This window comes from Antechinus flavipes, chromosome 2, assembly GCF_016432865.1.
Source record: "Antechinus flavipes isolate AdamAnt ecotype Samford, QLD, Australia chromosome 2, AdamAnt_v2, whole genome shotgun sequence".
Lineage (NCBI taxonomy): Eukaryota > Metazoa > Chordata > Mammalia > Dasyuromorphia > Dasyuridae > Antechinus > Antechinus flavipes.
In genome coordinates this window covers 510668148-510689820 of record NC_067399.1, presented here as the reverse complement: position 1 = coordinate 510689820, position 21673 = coordinate 510668148, and the positions used below count along the sequence as shown (strand labels likewise).

Here is a 21673-nt window from a genome sequence, read left to right as displayed (position 1 = left end):
CCATATTGGAGAAAGTATTGACACAAATTGGATCAAATTATTGAAGCATTTAACCTGTTGCTCTGCCACTGACTCTTTCTTACAAGCGTGTTAAATAACAGAATAAATAATGGGGGAGATTACAAATGCTTACCCCGGAAAAAGCCTTCAGATATGCGTAAGCATCGCCTTCAAACATCTGTCACATAGAAAAAGGAAGAAACTGAGCCCTCTGAGGTATTGCCTAAATGGGCCATTACTGGGAGAAGTAGCTTTGTGGCCAGCAAGGGATTCCTGGGTTCCAATAGGGTAGGATGAGGGGACAGGGCATAGAGTAGGTGGAGAGAAGGGAATAGAAGCTGTGATTTTTAAAATTTTTGCCCCTTCCATTCATGACAAATTGGCTCCCAGTCCTCTTCACCTTCCAGACAAGAATGAATTTATTCTATAATCATTTCCTGAGCTCAACCTTGAGCTAGGTAATGAGATAGATGCAAAGAAGTAACAGCCTCTTGCCTTTGAGGAGCATACTTCTGGTGGGGGAGAACAAAACTTGTACATATGGAAAACTAAACAATGGAAGAACTAACATTAGTCACCTGTGCCAAGGTAGGGAGAGAAGAAAGGAATAAGCATTTATGAAGCACTTATTTTGTGCCAAGCATTACACTAAGCACTTTATCAATATCTCATTTGGTAAGGTACCTAATGAGTTGTAGAAATAGTAAGTATTACAGAAGTCCAGAGAAAAGAGTAACTGTGCTGGTCTAGGGTAGTCAGAGAAAGTTCCATGAAGGAGGACAGACTCCAGCTTAAAACTTGGAAGACTGAATGAAGAGAACACAGATATATGGAAACAAATATGGAATTTAAGGATCCTAGAAATCTTCATGGCACTTCCAAAGATTCCCTCTGTCATAAATGCTTCATTCTTCAATGGAGCCAATATAAATATTCCATCACTGATGCAAACAGCAGCCCTTCCATACCTACTCATCTTGTGCAATTCTTGTCCATGTCCTTCTATAAATCTTTGAGGGGATCCATCCGATGTATTGAAGACCTTCCTCTGTGACCATTCGAATTTCCTGGATGTCAGAGCACATTCAAACTGTCTGGCCCATTCCCTGGCTCTTACTATGTGACAAACTCATCTTGTTTTCCAATCATGCACATCATTGATGATGTATTTTACAGTCATTACAAGTAATAAGCAACACCCAATTCATTCTTAACCACGGATCTTTCCACTGCTCTTTGGGTCACCTGAGATTTTGATTCTTCTGAGCATGATGTCCTATTATTTCAGCAATAGAACATCCCTGAGAGAATTTTATCACTAGAACTCTGTACTTTTATGGCAAGATACAAATTGAAAGTGCTACATATTTTCCCAAGTGATCCAGCCTCATTTCCTGCTATTTACTTTATCCATGTCATTATCCATAGACTAATACAAAGGGCTACTCATCTAACTCTCTCCTGTTATAATATGGCAATATGCATTCTTCTTCCAATTTGAGCCATTTTGTATTTTTTATCATGTATCATTATGGCCAAGAAAAAGAAAAAACAACCATCCCCTAAGGGATGCTCAACCCACTGTCGATGAGCCCTTCCACTTATAATGAGGCTGGTCCTTAAACAGCTGGCACAGACCTGCACCTGAAGCCTTCTCAGAGCTGTAGAAACAGTCAGCACACTGACTCCACTGGCATAATCTTCCAGCACACAGGGCCACCTTTGCATTAGGATGAGACCTCAGAGGACTTTTGTGCAGGTTCTCTGCCATCATGTTTATAAAAATAAAAGAAGGAAATAAAGGCTAACGTAGCCAAGCAGCAGCTCCCAGAACAGAAGAATGACGCTGTTGGTTCTATTCCCTTTTCAGATGAGATGAATGACCATCAGAATACACTGTCCTATGTCCTCATCAACCCTCCACCAGACACGAGGCTGGAACTGAATGACATTGTGTGAGTGTGACAGACTCCTCCTGAGAGGAGAAAGATGGGGCTGGGGGAGGAGGGAGGAGGAAAGGGCAGTAGTCACCTATTGTCTTGTTGTAACCCATTCTCCCAAATCAGAAGAGGAATTTGTGTTCCCAGAACAAGTTCCTACAGTGACATTATGGACACAGAATTACATCAACAGGCAGAGCTCCTCGTAGGTGCAAGAGCCCTTATTTGGCCCTGTGGTAAATACTAAGATACAGGCACAAACCCTGCCTTTTGAGAGACTTTCAGGCTAGTAAGGATACAGTCTTCATGATTGACAGCATGTGCGATATCACTCACCCCACCGGTGCAGGCTGTATGTGCTTCCCTCTGTGCCTTCCTCATTTAACAAATTGAGATAGTGCTCCCAAAGCACCCACTTTGTGACAACCTTCTAATGATGAGCTTCTCCGAACTTCTGTTGTTGTTTAGGTATTTTCACTTGTGCCCAGCCCATTTGGGGCTTTCTTGGTAAAGATACCAGAATGGTTCTCCATTTCCTTCTTTGGCTTATTTCACAGATGAAGAGACTGAGGCAAACAGAGTTAAGTGGCTTGTCCAAGGCCATATGGCTAGTATCTGAGACTGGATCTCTGGTTCCTCAAACTCCAGGCCCAGTGTTCCGTCCACTGTGCCATCTAGGAGCCCCTCCCCAAACTTGGATAAGCTGATTCTTGGACTATATGCATGTGTATATGTGTATGCACACACACACACACACACACACACACATACACACACACATACATATATACAAACATACACAAACACATATATACAAAGATACACTCATATACATATATACAAATATATATACATACATACATATATATATACATACACACACATACAAGCATACCATATACATATATACAAACATACACAAACACATATATACAAATATATACATATATATACAAACATACCATATACATATATACAAACATACACAAACACATATATACAAGTATATACATATACATATATATACAAACATACCATATACATATATACAAACATACACACACACATAAATACACAAACATACACTTATATACATATATACAAACATACACTTATATACATTTATACATATAGACAAACATACACACACACACATACACACACATACATATATACAAACATACACAAACACATATATACAAATATATACATATATATACAAACATACCATATACATATATACAAACATACACACACACATAAATACACAAACATACACTTATATACATATATACAAACATACACTTATATACATTTATACATATAGACAAACATACACACACACATACACACACACATACATATATACAAACATACACAAACACATATATACAAATATATACATATATATACAAACATACCATATACATATATACAAACATACACAAACACATATATACAAATATATACATATACATATATATACAAACATACCATATACATATATACAAACATACACACACACATAAATACACAAACATACACTTATATACATATATACAAACATACACTTATATACATTTATACATATAGACAAACACACACACACACACATACACACACACATACATATATACAAACATACACAAACACATATATACAAAGATACACTTATATACATATATACAAATATACATACATACATATATATATACACACACACACATACAAACATATATATATATATATATAATATATATATATATATATATATATATATATATATATATATATATATATATACACACACACTAACATACCATATACATATATACAAACATACACTGATATATATGTATGTGTGTGTATATATACATATATATGTATATATGTATATATACACACACATACAAACATACCATATACATATATACAAACATACACAAACACATATATACAAATATATACATATACATATATATACAAACATACCATATACATATATACAAACATACACACACACATAAATACACAAACATACACTTATATACATATATACAAACATACACTTATATACATATATACATATAGACAAACATACACACACACACATATATATACACAAACATACACGTACACATATACACACACATATGTATACATACATATAGACAAACTTACTTATATACATATATACTAACATACACTTATATACATATATACATATAGACAAACATACACACACATACATATATATACACACACACAAACATACACATACACATATACACACATATGTATACATGCATATAGACAAACTTACTTATATACATATATACTAACATACACTTATATACATATAGACAAACATACACACACATACATATATATATACACACACACACAAACATACACATACACATATACACACATATGTATACATGCATATAGACAAACTTACTTATATACATATATACAAACATACACACACACACACACACATATATACACACACACACACACACACACGAATATATACATATAGACAAACATACTTATATACATCTATACAAACATATACATATATATACAAACATACATATATACAAACATACACACATATGTATATATACATATAGACAAACATACTTACATACATATATACAAGCACACACTTATACACATATATACAAACATACACTTATATACATATAACAAACATACATACATATATATACACACACACATACACATATATATACACACATACAAACATACACTTATATACATATAGACAAACATACAATTATACATATAGACAAACATACACTTATATACATATAGACAAACATACACTTATATATAGACAAACATACACTTATATACATATATACAAACACACACACACATATACAAACATACACTGATATACATATATACAAACATACATATACATACACACACACACACAAACATACACTGATACCTATATACAAACATACACTTATATACCTATATACAAACATACACACACACACAAACATACACTTATATACATATATACAAACATACATACACAGACATATATACACACACAAACATACATATATGTGTGTATTTGTGTATATATACACATGTATATGTACATATAGACATACTTATATACATATATACAAACATCCACATATATAAACATACACATACATGCATATACACACATACACGTATACATACATATAGACAAACATACTTATATACATATATGCAAACATATACTTATAAATATATACAAACATACACTTCTATACATATAGACAAACACACACATATATACACACATACACATATATATCATACACTTTTACATATATACAAACATATACTTATATACATATATACAAACATACACTGATATACATACACACACACACACAAACATACACTGATACCTATATACCAACATACACTTATATACCTATATACAAACATACACACACACACACATACAAACATACACTTATATACATATATACAAACATACATACACAGACATATATACACACAAACATACATATGTGTGTACACACATATGTGTACATGTACACATAGACAAGCATACTTATATACATATATACCAACATTTATATACATATATAAACATACACATACATGCATATACACACATACACGTGTATATACATATAGACAAACATACTTATATACATATATGCAAACATATACTTATAAATATATACAAACATACACTTCTATACATATAGACAAACACACATATATACACACATACACATATATCATACACTTTTACCTATATACAAACATATACTTATATACATATATACAAACATACACTGATATACATATATACAAACATACACACACACATATACACAAACATACACTGATACCTATATACAAACATATGCTTATATACCTATATATAAACATACACACACACACAAACATACACTTATATACATATATACATATATATATATATATAAACATACACACAAGCATACATATATATGTATATGTTTATATATACACACATATATGTATATATACATATAGACAAACATACTTATATACGTAGATACAAAATACATGTATATACATATAGACAAACACGCGTAGATTTATATATGTGCATACATACATACATACACACACATATATATACAAACATTCATATACATCTATTCATATATACAGACATACACATATATACAAACATACAATATACATATGTATATATAGACAAACATACACATATGTACATATAGACAAACATATACATATACGTATATATACATATATACAAACATACACATACACATATACATAGATATTTTTATATATGTTCACAGTCTATACCTGGGCCCATTCTCAAAACACCTCCATTTGGAAGGACCTGACAAAATTTTTCTTTCATGTAGCCTTCAAAAACTCATTGTCAAGAGAGGTAGAGGATCACATGTGCAAAGTATTGCAAAGGCTATTAATATCAAAAGCTTATTATGTATCAGTTTTGCTTAACTGTTGTTTTTTTAATTACAGGGGAGAATTCAGTTGGGAAAGGGGAAATCTCAGAAAATGACCATCATATAGAAAACACAAGGCATTGATAAAGATTTAAAATTTTTGTTTTGAGAACTCAAGGTCATTTTTATACCATATTACATTGTCAGAGGGAAAACATAAAACATAAGTCAGTGTGGAATTAATAAATGATGGGTAGATTAAGATCTTGGAGCTAAATCAGTTCTCAATAGTGATCAAGTATGAGATATGGCCATATCAGTGAGTGGCTAAAGTAAAATGAAAAATAAAAGTCATTGAAACTGAAAAGCTTGAGAAAATGTAAGGTCAAAGGGGAAGGATTTGAAACTTGAAATAATTGAAGATTATCTCAGGAGACAGCAAATCTAGGAGCCAAGTACCACAGTCAATGAGAAAAGTATGAGTGTCCTAGAGGTGAGGAGGTAACATCAATAAGGATGGGAAAGGGAGATATTCGCAAATGGCATAAACATCTAAGAAAGATTAGTTCTAACAAGAAATCATAGAATAAAAACGTAGAATATAAAAGGTAACTCCTTCCAGCCCACAGAAATAACTTTACAAAGGATTCCAAGAATGTGGTGATGTTGGGGAAAACAAGTTTTGCATTCAGATAAGACAGTGAATGGAGTGGTTGATTCTATTCAATTTAATTCAGCAGACATTTAAGAGCCTACTATATGCAAGGCACTATAGTCAAAAATAAAAATAAAATAAATAAACAGACAGATAGATAGATACAAACAAAAATTAAAATGACATAGGACCCAGCCTTGGGAATCTTCTAGTCTGGAATGAGAGTGTGTCTCCATTCTCATTCTCCATATGTGGAAGAACTCACACAAAAAAGCATAATAAAAAGGAATGAGCTAAAAGCAAAGGACCCCCATTGAGACAAAGGCCTTTAGGAAAATTTGAGGGAGAGATCAAAGATGTGTTGAGCACTTCCAGTGAATGGGTACATCACTATGGGAGGCACGGTGGGGGAGAAATAAAGGAATAGATGATACCCTGCCTTCAAGGACCTCATTCTAGATTGGGAGACAGAGCATGAAAAACAATTAGGAATAACACGAGAAGATAATGTTTAATCATGAACCACACTCTATGATATCTACTCTGAAAACTGCAGAAGTTCAGAGAAGTTGGAAGTCTTTGTTAAGCTGGAGTAGTTGGGGGAAGTTATTTAAGTTTGGCCTAGAAGAATAGGAAAAATGGAAACAGCATGAACTGGGTTTCCTTGAGGCATTTAAATACTTGCAAACTTCAATGAAAGATGAGAAAAGAACATTATTATCACCATAGGTAGAAAGTGGATAATTGTCTCTTTTTTTTGCCTCTTTCCTTTCTAGATATTTAATTCGATCAGATCCCTTAGCCCATGTAACCAATGAAACACACAGTCGGAAAAGCAGTTGCAGTAATAAATTGGACCCATGCCATCCTGAGACACGAGATGAGACACAGCTCTGAGGTCTACATTGGCTATCACAAATGCATGGAACTTCCCATCATCCGGTTTTGCCTTTGGTTTGACTTTCTGGAGGCAGAAGAAACAGGCAAAGGATGGAATTTCCAATCTATGGAGTGCTGAGCTGCTTGCCTGGCTGATGACTCCAGAGTTAACCTCCGTGGAGGAAAAAACCATACTGTAGCCATCATGGGGGAACCCCTCAGAAAGGAAGTTCCTCACCTTCAAAACTACAGGGTGAGACCTCACCTGCCTGGAACAGCCAGGAGCTGTTGAAGTTATTGTTTTTAACCTTTTTTAATTTTTAAACATATATAATATATGTATCTCTACACATGTGTACCGCAACTAGTGAAACCAGCCTGGCTGGGATGGAAGGATGTGCCTCAGAATGATAGCCTGAAGACAGCAAAATATATAGAGCACAGTTTGATCAAAGAATCAACTAAAGAACTATGCATATGGCAAACCTCAGGGAGAGAGAAAGAGGGAGGTTATATCAGGTGGGAAGAAATTGGTCTTGTGGACCTGGAACCATTCCCATTGTACTGATATACTACCTGTCTCTGGCATAAGAAAATGAGAGTTGAGAGGCTTGGGGGGGAGGGAGGAGAGAAGAGAGTCAGATATTAAAGAACAAGCACCTTGGAGTATAGTTCTAATTGACATTGGCTAGAGGAAACATTGAGTGTCTCCTAAAAATATAGGAAAGGAAAACCTCAAAATAAAGTCACAGCAGGCTAAAAAAAATCCAACAACCTAGTTAGGTGCAATAGGTGAGGTGGGCTGCTCAGTTCAGAAGCCTTGACACTGCAGAATATATCAAGGGGCATTCACAGAAAACTCTAAGAATTACTTGGGAAGAAGATCGGGAAACCAGTGGTTAAGTTACAGGATTTTTAAGACCTAAGGGAAGCGGAATTGGAGTCTTATCATCCTCTCCTAATTCTCTAAATTTATGGCCAATAACTCACCTGTGACTCCTCTAGCTTCCCACTGCATGTGGGACAGGAATTGCTCATCCAACCTTAGGGTAATATCACTGAAGTCCCAGAAGGCCCGTCTCTTCTCTTTCCTCTTTTTAACTGATTCACTCAGTCGGTCCTTAATGAGCACTTACTTGGCACAAGGTCCTATGCCGAATGTCGAGATGAGTAAGACATGTTTTCCGCCCTCAGGAAGTACACAACCTAATTAGGGAGTCATGTCAAAATCCTCTTCTCCCACTCACAGAATATCAGAGTGGATAGACACTTGACAGACTGAGTAGTCCTGTACAAACCTGAACAAGAATCCCGTCTCCTACCGTCCCAGCCAATCTCATCCAGCCACCACTTGAACACTTCTCGTGAGGTCCTACCAAAGCATCTCATTGCTCTTTTGTCACTACATTTCTCTCTTTTTTTTCTCCCTGACCTCTGCTTCCCTAGTCTTGTCAGTGGCCCCCTCCCAAATCTGCTTCCATCTTATATCAAACCAGCAAAGTTAGTGGCCCTGGCACATGTATTTTTGGAGAAAATGCAAAACCCTTTTAAGTGGATTAAAAGGAAGATGATGTAGGTCTCTGTGAAAGGGATCTCATGGTACTGGGGAGATGTCCCTAGTATACCAAGATGGAGAATAAAATCCTCCCTTTTTCTGGAAGGAATTTGACTCAGCAGGCCTAGGAATTTATTATACTTTTGACAGCTCTGCGTTGAGAACTGGCATGTTGTAGCCAATTGTATATATTTTCAATATGGGAAACAGGGTAAAATGCTAAGTATTAGCCTTCTAGAGACATGAGACAAATAGCAAGAAGGAACTAACCTCTTACGGGTCATCTAGTCCTCAGATTCTAGAACACATTGATGACTGACATTCAAGGTTAGTTAGTTGGGTCAACATCATTTCATGAGGAAAGAAACCAAAGTTATGTATTTTGTTTGACTGTTAAACACACTAAATTTTTAATGTCTTGGGTATTTCTTAGGATGGCAGAAGACAGAAGAATAGGTGAGATGACTAAATTATATTAAAAGAAAGAAAAATAGGGGGAAATTATTTAAAGCACAATTTCTATCCCAGAGTTGCTTGATGATTTCAGACTATTGAGAAAACTTTCCATTTAAACATGAGAGAACTGGAATTCTATTCATCATGAAGAATTCCTGAGAGGCATCCAGGGAATAAATGTTTTATTAAACATGTTGCTGGTTATAAGGTAGGTTAGTGTTGGATCCCTTCCTTTATACTGATGTGTACTTTTAACCTACTTGTGTTAAACTACATTCCAGTTCTTCCAAGTGAAATTTTAGTCCTGGAACAAGGTAATTCTTGGAGAGCTGATCACAAGCATTCCTCAGAGACTCACATTCCTAGACTTTCTTGATCCTATTTCTCATGGTACCTCAACCCTAATTCCAAAGACAGGACTGTTTGCTCTTTTTTGGTGAGAAGAAATTGTACTAGTGCTGTTGTTTGGCCTAGCCTGGGTCAAGGTCATTTCCCTGAGTGATGTTTCAGGATGTATTCTTTTGAGTCTGCGGTGGTGGCTGGAGGAGCAATCTCATGAAGACATATGAAGACATTGCTCACAAACTCACCAGGCCAGTTGGAAGCCTAGTAACTTGGGTCAGGTCATGATGAAATACACTTCTAGGTCCCTCAAACTTGTTCAGGGTGGCTATGGCTGTCTCTTGTGAATTTCCTCTCCTCCAGTTCTCCACTGCTGCCTAGTTCTAACTCTGATCCTGCAAATTTTTAAAAATAAAAAGTATCTATTTTATACATATTGATATATATATATCAAAAGTTGATAAACTTTGCTGCTAAGTGGGGCCTCCTGTATCAGGAGTCCTCAAGAGGGGAGCCTCTAGGCAGAAATTCAGACTCCAATTTGTAAGGAAATGATCATATTTATGAGTAGCTGCTTTTCTGGACTATAGATGTCTCTAAATACTAACCAAAGAACCTAAAGTTAAGACTGGCTCCTCTCTATCATAATTGCCAATTTTCCGTGTTCTTATTCAAAATAAGGGATATTTTCATTTCTATTATCACCTCTGTGGCCAATTAATCTCTTATACACTCTGAAGGGTGGGACAGTACTGTAGTGACAGTTAACAATCTGGAGAAAAGTAGATTCAGTTGAATTTGACTAGGTTCATGTGGGAGGGTACAGAAGCGTCTCCACCCTGAGGCCTTTACTAATGGTCCTTTCTTTTAGCATTTTTTATTCTTCCATATACTTTGACTCAAATCAACAATCTCTTAGCTGCTAAGAACCATAATTCCAAGCACCACGAGGAAGCAGAAGCATAAGACAGAAAGCTATTTAGGGTCTGGAACTCCTAGATAAGGGCATTCTTCTACCAACATAAATCACCATCTTCCCTGAAACTAAAAAAATCTTAAAGAGCTATTAAAGAGTATTAAGAAGTAGTAATTCGCCAGTCCTATAGCCAAAGACATGACTTGAATCAGGGACATGCATAGGCATAGAACAACAAGAAACATGTTCATGAGAAATAAAAAACCAAAACCAAGAAGTTTAGAATCAGGCCCAAAGAAGGAGTTCAGACTGAGTGCAGAGGATTTTAAAAGGGGAAGCTGAAGCCATAGGAGAAAAGCTTCCCAAAGGTAAACTTACCCTGGATCTTTGAAAGATGCATAATATTTGATGAGTGAAAAGGAGGAAGAGCTTCTTCCAGCTGGGCTTTAGAAAGATGTGTATGATTCAGAGGATGGGGAGAATAGAGAAAGACATGAAGAAGGGCCTAGAGACAGAGACGAGCCTGGCTGCAGTAGGATATTCCTATTGGAGCACCGTACTGTGTCTGAAATTCTGGGGACCTTTAAGATGATGACTTTCTTTTTTTAATAGTTTGTTGGGAAGGACTGCTCTTTGGTCTCCTGGAATAATTCACAAATTTTAAGTCTATTTTCTCTGCATTATGTCACTTGTGTGTTATTTCTCTTAGGCATTTCCAGATCTTCCCCATACCAAATCACCCACCTGTAGGCAGAATCTAGAGAGCAAAAGATTCTTGACTCATATTCACCAACATGTGCTAAGTCCTCTTTTTCTCAATGCCTTCCTTTCCCTCATTCCTTCTTCAGAAAAGGGATGATGAGGGTTCATTTTTCTCCAGTAAGTAGGGTTAATTCTGCTCTCCCAATCTCTCTGACAAACACACACTTGAAAAAAGACCCTTTGTGTGAAATAGAGTATCTTCTTTAAGATGGAGGCAACCAGCTTATTTCCTTCCCTCCAAATGTGGGAAGAGCTCTTCCCATCTCAAAGTTAATATGATGATTTGTGGGAAGCCATGGGTCACTCTGCACACAGACTAAACTGGAATTCTTTTTAAAGGCACGTTCATACCTCAAATTGTTTTAGAGCAGGTATAAAGCTAAAGAAAGGCCACTCCCTGAAAGCCCAGCCACTGGAGTTTCTCAAGAGTGCCTGGATTTCCCCAGGGAGCATCCCACATGAAAAGTAAATGGATGGATGGCTTAATTCCTGCGCAGTGCCACTTCCAAGAGTGAGCAGATCTGTCTTTTAGTGCCACTCAGTGTCATCCCATCAGACCCCTTGGGAAACTGTTCTTACAAAGAACATCTTACATTTTCAGATCACTGGAGAGGTGCCATTATCAAGTGCCTGAAATTACTGCCAAGGATACACTTGTGAGTTTATTTTCAGAACCTATTCTTCTCCAAACCCAGAATTATAATTCCTCTGGGTCTTAGTTTCCTCATCAGTAGAGTAAGAAGTGTCTGGCTTGATGATCATTGAGGTATATTACCTCTAAATCTTACAGTCTCCTGAACCACACTCTCCCTCGCTCACACAAAGAAGGAAATGAATCCCTTTCCTTCCCCATTCCCTTTGTTTCCAAGGAAGCAGCATCTGATCAAGAAGCTGAACTGATGTAAGTTTTTGTTATTAAATTTGTTCATTTTTAAAAGCTGAATTCATTCTGCCAGCCAGGAGGAAGGGATGTCAGAGAGGAAGACCACATAAAGCAATGTCCAAACGGTCACATTGTTGGCCTTCTTCCTGCAGATGGGGGGTTCGTTGTAGGGTGGGGTTAGGGGAGTCAGCTTGGAGCTATTAAAGGAAAACAAAAAAGTAAAGACTGGATTGGAACCAGATCATACATAATTTCACTTGAAAGGTACAAGGGGAAAAAAGTAGGAGAGTAGGCAAGGAGAGACTGCAGTGGCTCAAGACAACCGAGTCATTTCATTCTCCCGCAACCGTGACCATAACTGGAGCAGCGCCCTCAGAATACATCCTGAGTTATCATCTAACAAACTCTGCCACGCTGGGAGGAATCTCAAAGAAAGGTTCAGCCAAAAGATGCTATAGGAAAAGCCCATGAGGATTTGCACCCTGGAATGGAGCAAGCCAACAAGGCCAATAAAGCTGCATGCAGCACAACCTAAGACGACAGCCTTCTGTGCCTCCTTTCACCATTGTTGCCTTGGGAGAATGCTCTGTGTGTGTCATACCTGCGCGGATATGTACGTGTATAGAGCGGATGTGTTTGTGTGTTGTGTGTACGGATGAGTGTATGTGTATGTGGAGGGGTGTGTGTGTGTGTGTGTGTGTGTGTGTGTGTGTGCGCAGAGGTCAAAGTAGGGAGCCAAGGATCACACATCAGACACGGGACATAAGCCTTTTGGGGGAGAAAGTCAGGATTTGAAGTGTAGTCTGAGTTCTAACATATTCATTTTCTCCATATAGTAAAAAAATCTCAGAATATTGGAGTGATTGGGAAACTATGAATCATAGGATATCGTTAAGAAAATTGTGTTCCTTTAAGACAAAAATTATAAACTGAGGTACTGTTTAACACGGCTTATTGATTTAGATCTGAAAGGGACCTTCCTTGGTGACTGTCTAATACAACTTCTTTTTTACATATGAGGAAATTAAGATTTATAGAGGTTGAGTTGGTACAAAGAAAATTCATTGTTGAGTCATTTTTTCAGTCGTGTCTGACTCTTCATGAACCCATTTGGGGTTTTCTTGGCAAAGATACTGGAATGGTTTGTCATTTTCTTCTCCAGATTATGTTTATAGATGAGGAAACTAGGGTAAATTGGGTTAAGTGACTTGCTCAGCATCACACAGCTAGTAAGTGACGAAGGCCAAATTTTAATCCAGGGAGATGAGTCTTTCTGACTTCAGGCCCAATACTCTATCCATTGAAGCATCCTTTACAAAATAAAGGCAATGTTTTATTGAAGAGAGCAGACTTGTTAATGATGAACATGTTGATTGTTCTATGCAAAATCCTGTCCACAGAATTGTACAAAATAGAAACTGTTGTATTATAGGGGAATCATGGATCACATACTAGAAATGATAGAAAATCTACATGAGGTCTCTCTTCTCTTTTTACTGCTAAAAGGCTTGAATACTTGATTTGATGAAATTGTATCCCTGAAATCTTTTTTTTTTTGGTCTGGATCTGTGATTTTACTGGTATAAGTTCCCTTTCTCCCTTAGAAGAAATCTTTATTATAAAGATCTTCAACTATCTTGTAATTTGGTGTTGGAGAGTTCCTGGGACAAGGAGAGATTAAATGATCTTGTTGAGGGTTCTATGGCCAGTATGTATTAAAAAGGAGGCTTGAACCCACATCTTTTTTTTTTAAATAATAGCTTTTTATTTTTCAAACTACATGCAAAGACAATTTTCAACATTTACCTTTGCAAAACTTTGTATTTCATATTTGTCTCCCTCCCTCCCCAATTCCCCCTTCTCCTAAACATATTTCCACATTTGTCATATTGCACAAGAAAAAATCAGATCAAAAAGGAAAAAAAATGAGAAAAACAAGCAAGTGAACAACAACAACAAAGGTGAAAATACTATGTTATGATTCACACTCAGTTCCCACAGTTCTCTTTCAGGATGCAGATGGCTCTCTCCATCACAAGTCTATCGGAATTGCCCTGAATCACTTATTGTTGAAAAGAGCCAAGTTTATCACAGTTGATCAGCACATAATCTTGTTGCTATACTGTGTTCCTTTGATTCTACTCACTTCACTTAGCATCAGTTCATGTAAGCCTCTCTGAAATCATCCTGCTGGTCATCTCTTAAAGAACAGTAATATTCCATAACATTAATATACCATAAGTTATTCAGCCATTCTCCAACTAATAGGCATCCACTCAGTTTCCAGTTCCTTGACACTACAAAAAAAAAAAAAAAGGGATTGTTATAAACATTTTTGTACATGTGGGTCCTTTTCCTTTCTTCATAATCTCTTTGGGATACAGTCAAATCTTTTTCTTATTCTATCCAATACACCACTCAGCAAATTTTATTTCAAAGCAGAGGCCTAATATGATAGGGAAAGCACTGGACCTGGAGTTAAAGGATCTAGACCCAAGGTCTACTTTGATATTTACTAGCCTTGTGATCTTGGGCAAGTCATTTAACCTTTGAGTCTCAGTTTTCTTACTTATAAAATAGAAATAGTATATGTTCTACTTGGCACACTAGGGAGAGTGCTGTGTAAATATTAAAGGGCTAAAATGTAAGATGTTATTAACTCAATCATGACCAAATTACCCAGACTGGAGAGACTGAAATTGAAAGAGGACTGTGTTTTTCATTGGATCCATGGAAAATAAGTATCACACATTTTAAAAGTGTTATCAAAAACTATTTTCAAGATGATTTTTCATCAAATTTCTTGCTTAAAGAAATTTTTGTTTTTGACTCCCTACTGCCTGATACAGAATAATTATTTAATACATGCTTGTTGGTTGATATTCAAATGAAAATATGCAGCTTGGGAAGCAATCCTTAAACTGTATGAGTTTAGCCAAGAGTTTATTTTTATATAACATTTTATTTTTTTCAATTACCTGTAAAGACAATTTTTACATTCATTTAAAAATTTTGAGTTTTAAATTTTCTTCCTCCTTCTCGCAACACTAACTTCCCTGAGATGTAAGTAATTTGATATAGGTTGTATAAATCCAATCATGTAAAACATATTTCCATATTAGTCATGTTGGAAAAGGAAAAAAGCCATGAAAAAATAAAGTAAAAAATAGAATGCTTTGATCTGCCTTCAGACTTCATCACTTCTTTTTCTAGATGGTGATAACATTTTTCATTACAAGTCCTTTGGAGTTGTCTTGGATCATTATATTGTGAGAATAGTTAAGCCATTCATAGTTAATCTTTGTACAATATTGCTGTTACTGTGTATAATGTTCTATTGGTTCTGCTCACTTTGCATCCTTTCACATCTTTCAAATTTTTCTGAAATCCGCCTGCTGATCACTTCCTATAGCATGAGTATTCCTTTACATTCATATACCACAATTTGTGTAGCCATTCCTCAATTGATGGACATCCCTTCAATTTTCAATTCTTTATCACCAAAAAAAAAAAAAAAAAAAAAAAAAAAAAAAAAAAAAAAAGAGCAACTCTAAATGTTTTTGTACAAATAGGTCCTTTTCCCACTTTTTAAAAATCTCTTTCAGTAGTGGTACTGCTGGATCAAAGGGTATGCACAGTTTGATTGCCCTTTGGACATAATTGTAAATTGTTCCTAATTACACCAATAGTACAATGCCTCGATTTTCCCACATTTCCCTCTAGTATTTACAATTTTCTTCTGTCATTTTAGCCAATATAATTGACTGATTTTTATTTTATTTTAGATGTGAGGTGGTATCTCAGAGTTGTTTTAATTTGCATTTCTCTAATCAATAGTGATTTAGCACATTTTTTCCCATGACTGTAGTTTTGAATTCATCTGAAAATTGTATGTTCATATCCTCTGACCATTTATCAATTGGAGAATGTGTATTCCTATAAATTAGACTTAATTCTCTATATATTTGAGAAGTGAGGCCTTTATCAGAGACACTTGCTATTAAAAATGTTTCCCATTTTTCTAATTTTCTTCTAATCTTGGTTACGTTGATTTTGTTTCTGCAAAAAAAAGTTTTTAATCTACTCAAAATTAGATATTTTATGTCTTGTAATATTTGCTATCTCTTATTTGGTCACAAATTCTTCCCTTCTCCATAGATCTGTCAGGTAAACTACTCCATGCTCTCCTAACTTGCTTTATATTAAAATCACGTACCCATTTTGACTTTTTTGGTATGTAGTGTAAAATTTGGTCTATATCTAGTTTCTGTAATACTATTTTCCAGTTTTCTAAGTAGTTTTTGTCAACTAGTGAATTCTTTTCCCAGAATCTGGGTTTTTTTTTTAATCAAATATTGGATTACTATGGTCATTTACTACTATGTCTTGTGTGCCTAATCTGTTTCACCAGATAGTTTTGATTAGTATTTTGTAATTTAGTTTGAGATCTTATATGACTGAGTCATATTTCTTCAGAATTTTTCTTCTTAATTCCCTTGATATTCTTGGCTTTCTGCTCTTTCAGATTATCTTTTCTGTTTTTGTAGTTTTAATTGTAATAGCATTGAATAAGTAAATTTAGTTAGCATTGTCATTTTTATTTGGCTTGGACTACCCACAAGCAATTGATTTTTCAATTTTTTAGATTTGTATTTGTGTGAAGTGTTTTGTGTTTATTATAGTTCATGGGATTTTCTTGGCAGGTAGACTTCCAAGTATTTTATATAGAATTTATCACTAGGGTTTATTGGTAACATAGAAATGATGGTGTAGGTTTATTTTATATGCAACTTTACTGAAGTTAATTATAACAGATTCTTTACAATTCTCTAAGTACACCACATCTGCAAAGAATGATAAGTTTTTTCTCATTCCCTATCCTAATTTGTTTTTATTGCTATAGCTGATATTCCTAGTACAATACTGAATAAGTGATTTTAGGCATTCTTGCTTCACCTCAGATTTTATTAGAAAGCCTTCTAGCTTATTTCCACTACAGCTAATGTTTGCTGATAGCTTTAGATAGTTATTTTGAGAAAAATTCTATTTATTCCTGTGTTCTCTTATTTAATAGGAATGTGTTGTGTTTAATCAAAAGTTTTTTAATCTGTATAGATAATTATGATTTTTGTTAGGTTTTTTTGATATGGTCAATTTTGTTGAGTTATCCTAATATTGAACCAGCCCTGCATTTCTGGTATAAATCCCACCTGGTCACAGTGTATAATTCTTGTGATATATTGTTGTAATCTCCTTGCCAGTATTTTGTTCAATATTTTTGCATCAATATTCATTATAGAAATTGGCCTATAATTTTCTTTTTCTATTTCAGCTGTTGGCATCTTATTTGTCTTATAAAATGAATTTGATAGAATTCTTCTCCTGCTTTCCCAAATAGTTTATATGACATCAGAATTAAATGTTTGATAGAATTCACTTGTGAATCCATCTGGCCCTATGGATTTTTTCTTGAGAGTTCATTGATGACTTAATTTTTTTTCCCAAAATGGGGTTAAGTATTCTATTTCCTTTTCTATTAATCTTGGCAGTTTATATTTTTGTAAATATCCATCAATTTCACATTGAGAGATTGGCAATTGGGCAAAATAGTTCCTAATTGCTTTAATTTCCTCTTCATTGGTGTGAATTTACCCTTTTAATTTTTTATACTGGTAATTTTTTTAAATCAAATTAACCAAATTTGTCTATTTTAAGGTGAGAGAGGTTTCCATGAAACCAGCTCTTTTATTCAATAATTTTCTTGCTTTTGATTTTTCTACACTCTCCTTTGGCTTTCAGGATTTCTAATTTGGTGCTTAAGAGTTTTTAATTCATTCTTTTTCTAGTTTTTTTTTTTTAGTTGCATGCCTAATTCATTGATCTGCTCTTTCCTTATTTTATTGCGAATTAGAAATGTAAAATTTCCCCTAAGTACCGTAATGGAAGCATCGCATAAATTTTGATATGCTGACTCACTGTCATTCTCTTCAATGAAATTGTTTCTATGATTTGTTCTTTGACTCACTAATATTAGTTTCCAATCAATTTTTAACCTATTTTTCCACTGCTCATTATTGAATGTAACTTTATTGTAGTATGATCTGAAAAGGGGATATGTCTGCCTTTCTACATTAGACTTGAGATTTTTATTCTCTAATACATGAATTTTTGTGCCATATACTGCGGAGAAAAAAAGTGTATATAATTTTCTCCAGAGGTCTTTTATATCTAACTTTTCTAAAACCTTCACCTCCTTAACCTTGTTTATTTTTGCGGTTAAATTTATCTGGTTCTAAGAGTGGAAAGTTTACCCCACTAGTATAATTTTACTGTCTCTCTCTGTAACTCATTTAACTTCAAGAATTTGGATGTTATACTAAACATAGTATAGATAGTATACTATGCATACTGGTCTAGAGTTTTCTCTGTTTAGCTCTTCCTATATCCACACTATGTTTCTATTGTAAAATTTGATAGGGCTCCTTTGCCTGTTTTTTCAAATAGTTTATATAGTATTGGACAAATGGTTTTTTTTTTAATATTAGACTTCACTTAACTCATGTTTAATATTGATATTGATATTGTCTAGGGTACCTTTTAGTTTTTCCTTTTATTAGATTTTTGCTTTTTCTTAGTCCAAGATCATAATTTCTATGCCTGCTTTTTTGTTATAACTAAAGCATGAGATTCTCCTCTAGACCCTTACCTTTATTCTTTGTGTCTCTTTGCTTCAAGTGTACTTCACATATATTGTAGAATTTTTAATCCAATTATCCACTTTCGTTTTATCAGTTTATCCCATTTACATTATGTATTTCCCTCCATCCTATTTTTCCTGGTCTGTCCCTTTTTCCTCCTTTCTCTCATGTTTTCTCTTTTCACCAATTCTGATCACCACCTCCCCCAATCTGCCCTCCCTTTTGTCAGTCTTTCCCCTTTTGTTTAAAAACTCCTCTCCTCCTACTTCCCTCTAGCTAAGATAGATTACTATATCCTGTCTATATTATTCCTTTTTGAATTAATTCCTATGAGAGTAAGGTTCAAGCAATACCTATCACCAATATCCCACCCCACTCCCACCTTATCTTTCCGTCCACTGTAATAGGTTTTTTGTGGCTCTTCATGGGAGATAATTTACTTCATTCAACCGCTTCCCTCCGTCCCCAGTGTAATGCTCTTCACTCCTTTATATCATCCCATCAAAGTCATCTCATACTCACACTGTATACTCTGACCACCTTATTGATAGTTCTTAAGAATTACATTTCCTCTTCCCAAGTAGGAATGTAAACAATTTTTTGAATCCCTATTGTTTTCTTTCCTATTTACCCTTTTTTATGTTTCTCCTGAGTCTTGTATTTAAAAACCAAATATCTTGCTCAGCTCTGGCCTCTTTGTTGGAATTGTTTGAAAGTTCTCTACTTCACTGAATCACCATTTTCCCCTTAAGAAATACTCATTTTTTGAATGGATGCTTATCAATTGGAGAATGGCTGGGTAAATTGTGGTATATGAACGTTATGGAATATTATTGTTCTGTAAGGAATGACCAGCAGGATGAATACAGAGAGGCTTGGTGAGACTTACATGAACTGGTGCTGAGTGAAATGAGCAGAACCAGGAGATCATTATATACTTCAACAATGATACTGTATGAAGATGTATTCTGATGGAAGTGGATCTCTTCGATAAAGAGATCTAATTCAGTTTCAATTGATCAAGGATGGACAGAAGCAGCTACACCCAAAGAAAGAACACTGGGAAATGAATGCAAACTGTTTGCATCTTTGTTTTTCTTCCTGGGTTATTTATACTTTCTGAATCCAATTCTTCCTGTGCAACAAGAGAACTGTTCGATTCTACAAACATATATTGTATCTAGTATATACTGCGACATATTTAACATATATAGGACTGCTTGCCATCTGGGGGAGGGGGGGAAGGGAGAGAGGGGAAAAATCGGAACAGAAATGAGTGCAAGGGATAATGTTGTAAAAAATTACCCTGGCATGGGTTCTGTCAATAAAAATTTATTATAAAAAAAATAAAAATAAAATTTTTTAAATACTCTTTTTTGCCTGATAGGCAATTTTTTGGTTCTAATCTAGCTAACTTTGCTTTTCAGAATATCACATTCTAAGCTTTCCAATCCTTTAATGGAGAAGCTGCTAAATTCTGTATACTCCTAACTGTGGCTCCATGATATTTGAATTGTTTCTTTCTGCTTGGTTGTAGTATTTTCTCCTTGACCTGAATGTTCTGGAATTTGGCTATAATGTTCCTGGGAGTTTTCATTTTGGAATCTCTTTCAGGTGGTGATCAGCGGATTCTTTCAATGTCTATTTTTACCCTTTGGTTCTAGACTATCAAGGCAGTTTTCCTTGATTATTTCTTGAAATATGAGGATTCTGGGAAAATAGCAGAATAAATCAGAAAATATCAAGCTCTCCAGATTTCTCCCACAAACAAAACAGAATTGTACCCTAAGTAAACATAGACCAATAAAAACAAAGTCTTGGGGCAGAACAGAGGTCCTCCTGGAACAACCTGAGAAGACCAACCCCAGGATTAAGGTTTAACTAGTGTGAAGTACAAACAGCTCCAAGGCTATCTCCACAGAAAGAACAGAAAACTGGGAACCCTAGGGCTAGCTGGATTCAGAGATAAGCCTCAGAATTCAGGAACTTTCACCTCTCACGACAGGATAGGGAGTTGGAGGTCTGAGTCTGTGAAAACTGAGGAAAGGAATCTCTGCTGATTAGAAATGCCAGGCCCAGTTGTGC

The 21673-nt window shown here is 35.1% G+C and overlaps 1 protein-coding gene and 1 long non-coding RNA gene across 4 annotated transcripts in view; one reads left to right on the top strand and one right to left on the bottom strand.

Moving 5' to 3' along the window:
* KCNT1 (potassium sodium-activated channel subfamily T member 1) overlaps positions 1-13432 on the top strand; it is a 131303-nt gene extending 117871 nt beyond the window's left edge. For both annotated transcript variants that reach the window (XM_051980356.1, XM_051980355.1), the window contains 2 exons: positions 1871-1955; positions 7874-13432. In XM_051980356.1, coding sequence (XP_051836316.1) covers positions 1871-1955; positions 7874-7994 — 206 coding nt within the window. In that variant the 3' untranslated portion in view covers positions 7995-13432. The remainder of the gene's footprint in view (positions 1-1870; positions 1956-7873) is intronic.
* Positions 13433-13686: 254 nt separating this feature from the next.
* The window catches only part of LOC127550996 (uncharacterized), a 29234-nt gene continuing 21247 nt past the window's right edge, over positions 13687-21673 (bottom strand). For both annotated transcript variants that reach the window (XR_007950993.1, XR_007950992.1), the window contains one exon: positions 13687-15187. This is a non-coding gene — a long non-coding RNA (uncharacterized LOC127550996). The remainder of the gene's footprint in view (positions 15188-21673) is intronic.